At 39.4% G+C, this 12105-nt stretch overlaps 1 protein-coding gene across 2 annotated transcripts in view; it reads left to right on the top strand.

The window, feature by feature from the left end:
• UQCC1 (ubiquinol-cytochrome c reductase complex assembly factor 1) overlaps positions 1–12105 on the top strand; it is a 90375-nt gene that overhangs the window by 39831 nt on the left and 38439 nt on the right. For both annotated transcript variants that reach the window (XM_082857487.1, XM_082857486.1), the window contains exon 7: positions 6925–7033. In XM_082857487.1, coding sequence (XP_082713613.1) covers positions 6925–7033 — 109 coding nt within the window. The remainder of the gene's footprint in view (positions 1–6924; positions 7034–12105) is intronic.

Below are 12105 nucleotides of genomic sequence, written 5' to 3'. Positions count from 1 at the left end.
CTCATTCATTAGCACACTGCTGAGACTTGAGTGTGGCCATGTCAGCTCTGCTTTCTTGGCCCCAGCCGGTGGCGGAGTAAGGGAAACAAGCTACGTGAGTGTCCCTTTGGGATTCCTTCATAGCAGCCAGAGTGACAAACCTGCCCAAGTGCCCACTAGTCTTCACTGAATTCAAAATCAGATCCTCTCTGAGCGGCTTATAGACTACCATGAGGGAGAAACAAGGCCAAAACACAACTGGCATTGTCAGAAGGCCCAAGCAGAGCAAGTGAGACAGGATGCTGAGAGCTGCCAGGACATGGCAGGAGGTCAGAGTCAGGAATAACAAGAATTCTTCCTTCCCAGATTTAGGCAGAGAGGAGGAAAGCGTGGCTAGGAAACTCTCCTTCCTTTGAACTCTGCAGGCAGTGTTGTTGTCTTCCTCCAAGTCTGACCTAGCAGGAAGAGGCCCTTGGAGCTGTGCTGTCACAGGATGGGGGAGCAGTCAATACTGACACTGCCCTGGGAGGCACTGTGGCTTGAGGGAGAGAGGGGGAGCCCAGGCTTCACTCCAGCTCCACTCTCCTTCACTGAGCAACCTTTAGGTACTTAATGTCCTCAGAGTGTCAGTTTTCTTTCCTGTGAAATGGGGACAGTTATACTTAGATGGTGATGTATGTTGAAAGAGATGGTGAATGAAAATGCATCTTACAGTGACTAGTCTCATATTAGAGGACTTAATAGACGGTAATAATCATTATTACTATTTGCCATAAGGCAAAATTTAAATCTTAGCCCTTTATATTTTGAGACTCCTAGTGAATGAGTCTTTCTTCCCTTTCCCCCTGTATTTTAGATATTAGAGAACCATCAGACTAGGGTTTGAACACTCCTTTTTTTCTTTACTTTGCTAACTGGGTTATTTGCTTTCCTTATATGTAAAAGAGATCAGTATTATTTATGAGGCACTGGAATCACTGAGAGACAAGGATAGTACTGTGAAGCTCAAAACCTCAATAATAAATTGTGGGTTAAGAACATCATCAGACTCAGGAGGGGCAACTGGAATTGCTCCTAAACAGAGGGTAGTTGATGCATAGATTAAGTCTATACTCGGAGTAGGTACTAAGTAGATACTTGTTAATGAATGATTAAATTAATTATTTAATACAAGAATTTACAAATTACTAGATTGTCTCTTTCTAAAAAGACTAAAAACTAGACTTTATTTTTTAGAGCAGTTTTAGGTTTGAGTGGACTATTGTCTCTTTTTAAAGTTTCTTTTGCATTCTTAAGGGCAATTTTTTTTTTTTTTTTTTTTTTTTTACGCGGACCTCTCACTGTTGTGGCCTCTCCCGTTGCGGAGCACAGGCTCCAGATGCGCAGGCTCAGCGGCCATGGCTCACGGGCCCAGCCACTCTGCGGCACGTGGGATCCTCCCGGACCGGGGCACGAACCCGTGTCCCCTGCATCGGCAGGCGGACTCTCAACCACTGCGCCACCAGGGAAGCCCAAGGGCAATTTTTATTATGTTTTAGCATTGAAGTCTCCCCTCTTCCCCTTCCTCTTCCCCCCCAGAACAGCTCCGAAATTATGAAGTTTAATCAGTAGCAAAATGTAATTTGACCCCTCAACATTTAATTTAAGCATTTATTATGAGGAATGCATCCGTGATGTAAATTGAAGTAAAGCTGTCCTGATCTTTTATTTAAACCTAGTATTCTCAATTGTGGAATAGTTTACTTAATGGCTCAAATATTATTGTATGGTCAGAGCCTGTGACACGTGTTGGCTTTGTTTTGTAGGGGGTACCAGGACCATCAAATCTTTTTTGTTTACCATTTTGAACTTGTTTTACTCATTTTCTTTTCACCTTCCAACATACTTTAACCTATTCTGGATCATTCAGGAGGTCCTGATAACTCTTTTTCTAAAAAAAAAAAAAAAAAAAATTTTATTTATTTTTTTGGCTGTGCTGGGTCTTAGTTGCTGCATGCCGGATCTAGTTCCCTGACTAGGGATCGAACCCGGGCCCCATGCATTCGGAGCACAGAGTCTTAACCACTGGACCACCAGGGAAGTCCCGGTTCTGATAACTCTCAACTGTATTTTGCCAGGCTGCCTTCTTTGAGTTGTACTCGTAGCTATAGCCTCCATGTTGAACTGCTGTTGTGTTTATTTTAAATACATTTTTAGGTTCTTTCCTTTTAGTCTGCCAGCAGTTACTTTTTGCTGTTGTAGGTGTGTTTGCCTCAGGTTAGCCAGTCTTCTCCCTTCTGGTATTTTATTTCTAATATGATGTTAGTTTTGAAACTTAAATTATTGCCCTTGTGAGGATTAAATGAAAAAGCAAATGGATTCTGGAAGGTTCGTTCTAGTCATTAAAAGAGGCAGAAAAACAGTCTAACTCTGGGATCAGATTATCAGGGTTCAGATCCCAGCTTTGACACTTAACAAGTTTTGTAACTCTGGGCACGATACTTCTGTAAGACTCAGTTTCCTCAACTGTAAGGTGGGAACAGGAAGAATACCAACCTCCGATAGTTGTTGTAAGGATTAAATGAAATAATGTATCTGAATCACTTAGCACAGTGCCTGGCACATAGTTGTGTTAGCTGTTAATTACAGCACTTGTCCATTTTTGCTATTAAAGGGTTTTTTTTCCTATTTCTTAGTCTTATTAGAATAGGAAAAAATTGCCAGATAAGCTGAATTCAGCCTGGATCAGATGTTACCCTAACAACTGCTAAATAAATTACTACAACTCTATTATCCTAAAAAGGGTTTCACTGGGGTGACTGTAGTATCTGTGGATGAAGCACAGAGTTGGAGTTGAGATTTCTTAACCACCATCCTTCTGTAACAGATTGTTTTTTCAACGTAAGAAAAGTGTGTGTAGAATGCTACCATCGTGGAAAATGGGGAGAAAAGGGAAGCTACTATTTATGTAAAAAGAGTACATATACACTAAGTTGGTATATATATAGATTACATGTGGAAGGTTTCCTAAGAAGCTGCTAACTGTGGTTGCCTTAGGGAGAGGAACCTGGTGATTGGGAGATGTGGGTAGGAAGGGGACTTAACGTTTTTTTTAACATGTGCATGTATTGTCTATTCAAAACATTTACTAAACAAAGAAAGGAGTAGACTGGACTTGTAGGCTTCAAGGTTAGGTACCCTAAGAATTGACCTTCAGCTTGATCTGGACATTCCAGGCAGCTGACTGTCTAAGATGTGGGCCCCAGCCTTCAGCTGTGCTTTTTCCTTGAAGAGGACAAACACAAAAGTTCTTCACAACAAGATGACTTTTCTGTCCTTAACTACCTTGAGAATTTGATTCACAAATTCAGGACAAAAATAAGTTGAGCCTTTAGTTAGCTGAGTTTGGTGATGGTGGATGAACGGGCAGCCCTGTGGATCAGAATCTTATTTTCCCAGTAGAACTCATGGTTATCTTCACTACACTTCCTGTTAATGAGAAGACTGATTGTTTTGATTTTATAACTTTAACTATGTGAGATGAAATTTACTGTAGAACTTTATATTTGATAGTGTTTTCAAATTGTCATCAATTGTCTACAGAACTAATTAGGTACGGTGTTTTAGGAATAATTAGAATTTGCCCTTCTTTCATTTATCAGGCTTGAATCTATATTTTTTAAACTCTTAGTATCAGCAAAATTAGGTGCAGGTTGCAGCAAACTTTGCTGTTGCATTTCTCTCAAAAGGTAGATGCACACTTAATTTAAATTTCTGGATCAGACAATTGTAAATACCATAGTTCTACTGAAGTAAATATTCACCAAATTTGTCATTTTTCAGCCTTGGAAAGAAAGGGTTTCCAGCTGGGAAGAAAGAAAGGGTTAACTTCTGAGAGACTTATCTGTTCTTAAAGCCAAGGTCTTATTACACCCCTAATCTTATTACACCCCTTCTTCCTGAAAAACATTCAGTGGCTCTCCTTTGTCTGCTGAGTGAAGTCCAGACTTTTCAGCATGACATTTAAAAGCCCTTCATGACCTTTCTGGCATATTTTTCTGTTTCCTATACTTCCCTTCCACAAAATCTAGGTATTGTCCCTGTCTATGTGCTGAGCTTTCCATGGCCCTGTCTTTGCTCATAATGTTCCATCTTCTGGAAATTCTCTTTCTCTTTATCTGTCCACCTGCAGCTCACCTTTCCAAGCCCCAGGTACAATGTTTCATTTTCCATGAAGCTTTCCCTGATCCCACTCAGCCAAGAGTAATCCTCTCAAACTCCATTGCACTTTGTGTTCCTCTCGGGACACTTACTGCATTCTCTCTTAGGGCTCTTGTCTCCCCTAAGGAGACTAACTGCTCCTTGGAAGCTGGGCTCTTGTTAACCATCACTCTAATCTCCACACAGTAGGAAGTAAATTTATGTCCATTGAGTGAATTAAGTGTCAGTCAGCATCTTGAAAGTATCTTCAATTTGCTTTACCTTTTCAACCCAGATAACCATTTGACTGTAAGGGCTATAAAACAAACTGCTCTGAAACAAAAAACACTTCACTCCATGTTGATATAGTTAGTAAGTTTATGGTCTGAGAAAATCTGTGCCTTTTAAACCTCAGAGGGCAGGTGTATTAACAAACTAGAGAATTTTCATATAAGTGAAGAATTCCATTACCTCACTATTGCTGTTGATGAATTGGCCTCTGACGACACTTAAGCATCAAAACACACAGCGTCTTTTCAGGTGGAGAGGCTAACTTTGGTTAACTTTAAGAAAAATGTTATGAAAAAGGACTGTTGAACTTTCCCCAGTTTGTTTCTGCCTTGGAATATGCTCTATATCATATAAAGTGGCCAAGTCTTTTTCCATGACCTGTTTTTATTGTCACAAAGTGTTATTTCTTAGGCACTAACTGGGTTCAGAGGTTACAAATTTAGAATCACAGCATCAGCAAATCCCGAGGTTGGAAGGGACTTTAGAGATCGTGTAGTCAGCCTTCCATCAGATAGACAGCCGAATTGCAAATTCTCTGCTTTTTGAGGTCATCCATTACATTATTCAAATCTTCAGAAACTCCCCTATTAGAAAGTTTTTACTTTCAGCATTCAATGTTGAGTAGTTTTTCTCCCTCTGTGACCCACCCATTCGTTCTGATTCTACCTTTTGGATAAACAGTCTAATCACTTTTCTGCAATATTTAAGGCAACTGTCCTGTTTTTCTCCAGGTTAAGTATCTTCTGATCTTACAACTCTTCCTCTTGTCTCTTAAAATATAATGTTCAAAACTGTCGACAGTATTCCAAGTAGAGTCTGACGTGTGCTGAATAGAACAAAAATCTCGCTTTGTACATGAAGATACTATATTTGCATTACTGTTTCTAAAATCACATTAATTTGGGGGGCAACCATATCATCTTCTTGACTCCCCTTCAGTGTATACTGTCAACGTAAGCCAGTAAGGCTTTTTCACACATAGGTGGGCATGACTCACCAATCCTGTACCTCTACAGCTGTTCTTTTAGACCCAAGTGCAGGGTCTAGATTTATCCCTGTTAGATTTAGCCCATTGAAACAGTCTGTTGAAGTATTTTTGGTTCATGGTTGGGTCATCCAACATATTTGTCTTCCTGCCCAGCTTCTTGCACTCTACATATTTGATAAGTATGTTTTCTTTTCTCCATCTTAGTCATTAACAGAGATGTTGAGGCAGGCCAGGCTGGAATCATTCCATTGGACCTTACTATTGCTAGTAGATTTAAATGGGCAGGATTAATTGTGTATGGAGATAGAATTGTCCGTTTAGACTAAATACTCCATAATTACAGTAGGAGTTGTCTTTTAGGTGAGTAGTCCTATTGTAGCTGCTTAATAACTATTTAACAAGAGATAATAGAAATACGTGTGGTCATAAGAATGAGATTAGGAGCTATCTTGGAAAGTTGGTGACCCTGTTTATATTCTTATATTCTTATGTAAGGTCTTAAGCAGAGAGCATTCTGGACTGATTAGAGGCAATGTGGTTTAGGGGAAAGAGCCCTAAACTTGGCCCTGAGATGTTTTATTCATTTATTTATTCAGAAAATATATATTGAGTGCATACTATACTTAAGCCCTAGATATACAATGATTTAAAAAAACCCAAAAAAACCCAGACTTGATGTCTGCCTTCAATGGAACTTACATTCTAATGGGGGAAACAATTTGATAATTATACAGATGAAATCATAATACTTTCTGTCATCTATATTCTGGACGGGTACTATCCAACAGAAATATAATGCAAGTCACATATTTAAAAGTTGCTAGTAGCTCCATTTAAAAAAGTGAAAAGAAAAAAAATGAAACTAATTTTAATAATAGGTTTTCTTTAACTCAATATACCTGATAATATTTCAACATGTAAGCAATGTAAAAAATTTGAGATATTTATATTCTTTTTTCATGAACTAGATCTTTGACATCTTAAACTTATACCACATCTCAGTTTGAACTAGCCATATTTAAGGTGTTCAGTAGCCACATGTAGCTAGTGGCGTCCATATGGGACAGCTCAGTACTATACCCACCTTTATAGACTGCTCTGTGGTGTTGGGCACATCATTTTCCTTCTTTGGAACTCCTGTTTTCATCAGTAAAATGAAGGATTCAGACTTACCTTTAAACAACTAAAAGTGGTCCCTTTCATGTATGAGGGAGCCTTCTGAGGTGCTCTAAATAATCTATGTCTTGATGTGAGTGGTACTTACATGGGTGTATATTATATGTAAAAATTCATCAAGCTGTACACTTAAGATTTATGTACTTTTCAGTATCTATGTTATAGCTCAATAAAAGATTTTTTTAATCACTTCTAGTTTTTTGATTCTGTGCCCTTTGATAAAATGACTTAGATGAGCTGACCTTCCGTGGAAATGAGTGATGTGAAAAATGCAAACAGCCAGTGACTCTTTATGTCTTCTTCCCACCCAGGATGTGTCTAGTCCGAATGAAGCAGGAAGGCCGGAGTGGGAAATACATGTGTCGTATCATAGTTCATTTTATGTGGGAGGATGTTGAGCAGCGTGGCAGAATCATGGGGGTAAGTGAGTGCTATCAGATTCTGGTCCTGGAAAACTCCAATGAGGGGTTGCCTGACTGGAGTTGAAGTTTTATCTGTTCTAGAATGGCCTGATATCAAGTGGTAATTCACCTAGAGTCACTTCTGCCTCTATGAAGACTGGCATGCTACTGACACTTTATTTATGTATTTGCCCACATTACCATGGTTTGTCAGTGTGAGTACATCCTATGTACGGAGATGGGATTATTAAGTCCAAATCATGGTGATAGGAGGGATGGATTTGGTGAACAGATAAAATCAAATAATAATAATCCAGTTTTAGGACACTTTGCCTTTGATACCAGTTCAGTGTGTCAGTTCACAATTAGTTTGGATGGAAAGATCCTGGCATGGGGCCTGCACTGTGCTCAAGAACTTAAAAACAAGCTTCTTGATCACTGACAACCTAGAATACTTTGGCAAGGTATCTACTGAAAAGGTACATTGGTATATTTAATAACCTGAGAAAGGAGAATATGTAGTATGTATATAACAGAATATGATGACAATAGAAAACCAAAACCAAAACATTAGGATACAATTGGTTATATAAATAGTAATCTCTTCCTTTGTGTATATTGTGTATTTTGTGTATCTAGACCGTGTTTTAGTAGATTGTAGTTCCTTGTTTTTTTCCCATATCATTGCCTCCTAGCTTGGGAGCATCTAAAGCCAAACCATCAGACAGGGTCACAAAATGGGTTAATTTGGTTTCTTTCATTACAGCACAAAGTTCTGTGGTTTTGCGTGCATATATTTTATCATATATGATATCATCCTCTATGCACTTAAATGCAACTTTTTTTTTTACTCAACAATATATCTTAGAGATCTTTCCATGCTGCATGGGAATTAAGTGGGAGATCTCCCGTGTCTTATTTTTATCTACTATAATTATTTTCACACACTTCCTATGTTATTGTCTGATGGTATCATGTGCTCACTCTATGTGTGAAATTGTAGTCTTTGAGACTAAGTCATGGAAATGATGGTTGCCTACTGAGAATCTGGATTGAGGGTATTTTCAGATTCTCATGACTTTGGAGGAAATGCGTGTATAGAAAGCACAGTAGACATGGGTTCATCTTTTTATTTTTTTTTTTAAATTGCTTAGTAATTTATTTATTATTATTATATTTTTTTACATCTTTATTGGAGTATAATTGCTTTACAATGGTGTGTTAGTTTCTGCTTTATAACAAAGTGAATCAGTTATACATATGTTCCCATATCTCTTCCCTCTTGTGTCTCCCTCCCTCCCACCCTCCCTATCCCACCCCTCCAGGCGGTCACAAAGCACCGAGCTGATCTCCCTGTGCTATGGGGCTGCTTCCCACTAGCTATCTACCTTACGTTTGGTAGTGTATATATGTCCATGCCTCCCTCTCGCTTTGTCACAGCTTACCCTTCCCCCTCCCCATATCCTCAAGTCCATTCTCTAGTAGGTCTGTGTCTTTATTCCTGTCTTACCCCTAGGTTCTTCATGACATTTTTTTTCCTTAAATTCCATATATATGTGTTAGCATACGGTATTTATCTTTCTATTTCTGACTTCACTCTGTATGACAGACTCTAGGTCTATCCACCTCATTACAAATAGCTCAATTTCGTTTCGGGTTCATCTTTAGATAGCTTCACTGACATTTACATGCCTTTCTCTGGGACAGCAGACCATTAGCATTTCTGTTCATTCTAAGAAGATGATAGCATATTTCAAAGTTTTAGCTGCTGTCATCATCATCTTCGTCATCATAATCATTATAATCATCTGTTTTGGAGTCAATGTGTGTTTGTAATTACACTCTTTGCTTCCTTCTTCATTTTTCTCACTGTCATACCTTACTGCTGTTTAGCTGCTCAGAGTGGGATCAGCAGTCTTTAAGCTCTTCAACCAGCTGAGTGTTCCACATGCCCTCAAGTACTTACTGCTCAACTCTGTGGCAGCTCACAGTGGATATACAGTAGTGCTGGCAGTCTCAAATCATCCCATTTAATGATGACCAGTAATACCCCCTGGCCAGCCAAAGCCTCGGCTTACTGCCATGCAGTTACACAGTAGTTCTTCTATGAGTTAGTCTGTTTTCTTATCACTGTTGATTAAACTCTTCTGGAAGTGGGACCACTAGAGCCATGTGGACCACAGCTGTCCCCAACTGAATAGCTTAATGAGTCATAGGTTGCCAATTCCTGGACCACAGGAACCTTTTACTCTACCCCACCTCCATCCCCAAATGGATTTCCTTTGGGACCTACATATATATATCTCCATCACAAGGTTCAGCAATTTGAACCTTCTCCCATGTTACTTTATAATGTCCCTTCTGCTTGACTGTATGCTATATAAAGGCGCGAAACCTGTCTTATCCAGTTTTTTGTTTACACAGTAAACATTGGATAAATAAATACTTGTTGAATGAATGAATAAATTGAACTTCAGCCTCTGAAATTCTGTTTTAAAGCCAACTTATTTGTCAGATAGATCATACTCGGTTTAGTAGTCTCTGGTCCAGGTGTACGTCAATGCAGTCCTGCAGAAATTAGCCTTTCTTTTTTTTTTCTCCCATTTTATCCAACCATTTTTTTCTATCTCAATTGTTCTACATATGATGCTGTCCTATAGAGAAGTGTGTTAGACCACCATTTCTCAAATTTTAATGAGCCTATAGTTCACCTGGGGATCTTGTTAAAATACAAATTCTGATTCAGTAGGTTTTCGGTGAGGCCAGAGAGTCTACATTTCTAAAAAGCTTTGGGTGATGCCAATTCCACTGGTGGGGCTGGGTGGGGGAGGGGCAACCACACGTTGAATAGCAGGGTTTCAGATGATCCATAATGCTCCCCAAGTATAGACTCTTAAATTTGTCTTCATGAACAGAAATGCCAAGCTCAAGTTTAGTTACAAAGACTCTAAATAAAAGATGATTTAAAAATAATAGAGGGACTTCCCTGGTGGCGCAGTGGTTAAGAATCTGCCTGCCAATGCAGGGGACACGGGTTTGATCCCTGATCTGGGAAGATCCCACATGCCGTGGAGCAACTAAGCTGGTGCACCACAACTTCTGAGCCCGCGCTCTTAGAGCCCGTGCTCCGCGAGCAACAAGAGAAGCCACCACAGTGAGAAGCCCGCGCACCGCAACAAAGAGTAGCCTCCGCTCGCCGCAACTAGAGAAACCCCGCATGCAGCAATGAAGACCCAACACAGCCAATAAATAAATAAATAAATTTATAAAAAATAATAGAGATTTCAAAGAGTTGGGGAATTAATATTATTACGTTTCTGTTATAACTGATTTGCTCCTTCCTTTCCAACCTCATGCTATAAACAGACACCCTTTTTACAGGCAAGAAAATTATACATTAGCCACTTCTCAGTTGTTAGCGTGACTGTGTGTGTGTAGAGGGGACCTCAGTCTTTGGCGTTTGTACAACCTAAAGAAATGAGAAGGTTAGGCTGGAGAAGAATGGCATGTGGCTGGAGAAAAGTAGCAGCCAGAGGGAGCCAGTCTGGCCTGGTTCTGAGCCTGGCTGGCAAGTCTTTTCTCTTCTCCTTGCTTCAGTTTCTTGGTTAAGAAAAAAAAACTTGGGGGGGTGGGTGACTACATGATTTCCAAGTTTCTTTTCAGCTTTGAAAACCTATGATGTGAAGGTGGTAATTTGCAAATCTATTTCTGTGTTACTTGGCATCTTTAAGAAAACTCATATAAAAAGTAGAATTTATAAGACTGATCAATGTAGTGGTGATTTTTCTTATGCCAAAGAATTCTTAGAGGCCATTACTTTACTTGAGTAGATTTGTGTGGGGAAGATTGAGAATGCGAATTAATGACACATTAGAAATTTGGATCAAGAAATCCTTTGAAATTAGAGTTCCAGTCTCATTTGGTGAGAAAATTTTCACTTTCCAAAAATTTGCTTTTTACCAGCTTTTTAGGAGCCCAACTATTGTGAAAAATATGGCAGCCTCATATATCATCAGTGAAGCTGGTTATAAAAAGTAAGTGTTAAATTTGAGGTTACAAAAATCACATCAATAATTTAGAGTGTTCTGACTTTAAAAAAAACATTATTTGGGATTTAAACATATAAATTAGCTGTGGAAATAAAGTTCATTATATCACCTCATCTGGTCTTGTTTTATTTCATTAACTGGTTCTTAAAAACCTTTGTGAGCTGAGTTGCAGCTGAAGAGGTTGGAGACCATTTTTCCTTGGGCCCTTGCCTCACTCCTGAGTGTTGGTAAGAGTAGAGAACTAAGACTTGACACAGCTGTAAAAACAGACAGCGCCTTTGGCCTCAGCAGTTTCTCCTGGTGCAGGCAGATTTCAGATGTAAATTTCACTTTCTACCTCTCCTACTAATGAAGTAAGTTTTCTTTTGCTGGGTTTGCAGCCAGGTGTGTCCAGTCTTGTGGCTAACTGGAGCGCTTTACTTAATTTTTCCATTTGTGACATTTCAACCAAACTTAAAAAACAAACATAAAAATTAGCTCAAGGCAGTGGCTCAAAGTGTTAATGGTAACTTTAGGCTGGCTAAACGACTTCCTTTCAGTTCTGCCCTGCCAGACATCTCCACCTTGTGGCTTACAATAAGCAGGTTTAAGCTTTCCAAACTGTGGAGACAAGGTAGGAGTGGGTGGGGATGGGCTTTAGTTAAGAAATTGCAAGTTTATCTCTGTCAGTGGTCCCTGGCATGACAGTTGGCTTCAGCAGGATGTCAGGTGACTTCTTGCTCGCTGCTTTTCTGAATAAGGATGAACCTCCTGTCAGCTCACGGTCTCCTGCTCTCTCTGTAGCAGAGCTGCTTGATGGAATGGTGCAGAGGGCCTGGAAAGAGGTGGAGGAGCTGTGGGCTGAATTGGACTCCTTTGTAAAATTCTACTTTGCTTTTCAGAACTAGCATTTTGCTTTGTAAAGTCCTCTGATCATACTCCAGACTACCTTTCCAAACTCATTTCCCCAACTCTTCTTGAACCTTAAATATGAGAAACCTCTACACATGTGTCTGGTACATAGGAAGCACTTGGTGAACATCACATTCCATCTTTGCCTCAC

The sequence above is a fragment of the Leucopleurus acutus genome (assembly GCF_964270905.1).
Source record: "Leucopleurus acutus genome assembly, chromosome: 16".
NCBI lineage: Eukaryota > Metazoa > Chordata > Mammalia > Artiodactyla > Delphinidae > Leucopleurus > Leucopleurus acutus.
This window is presented reverse-complemented; position numbering and strand designations above follow the sequence as displayed.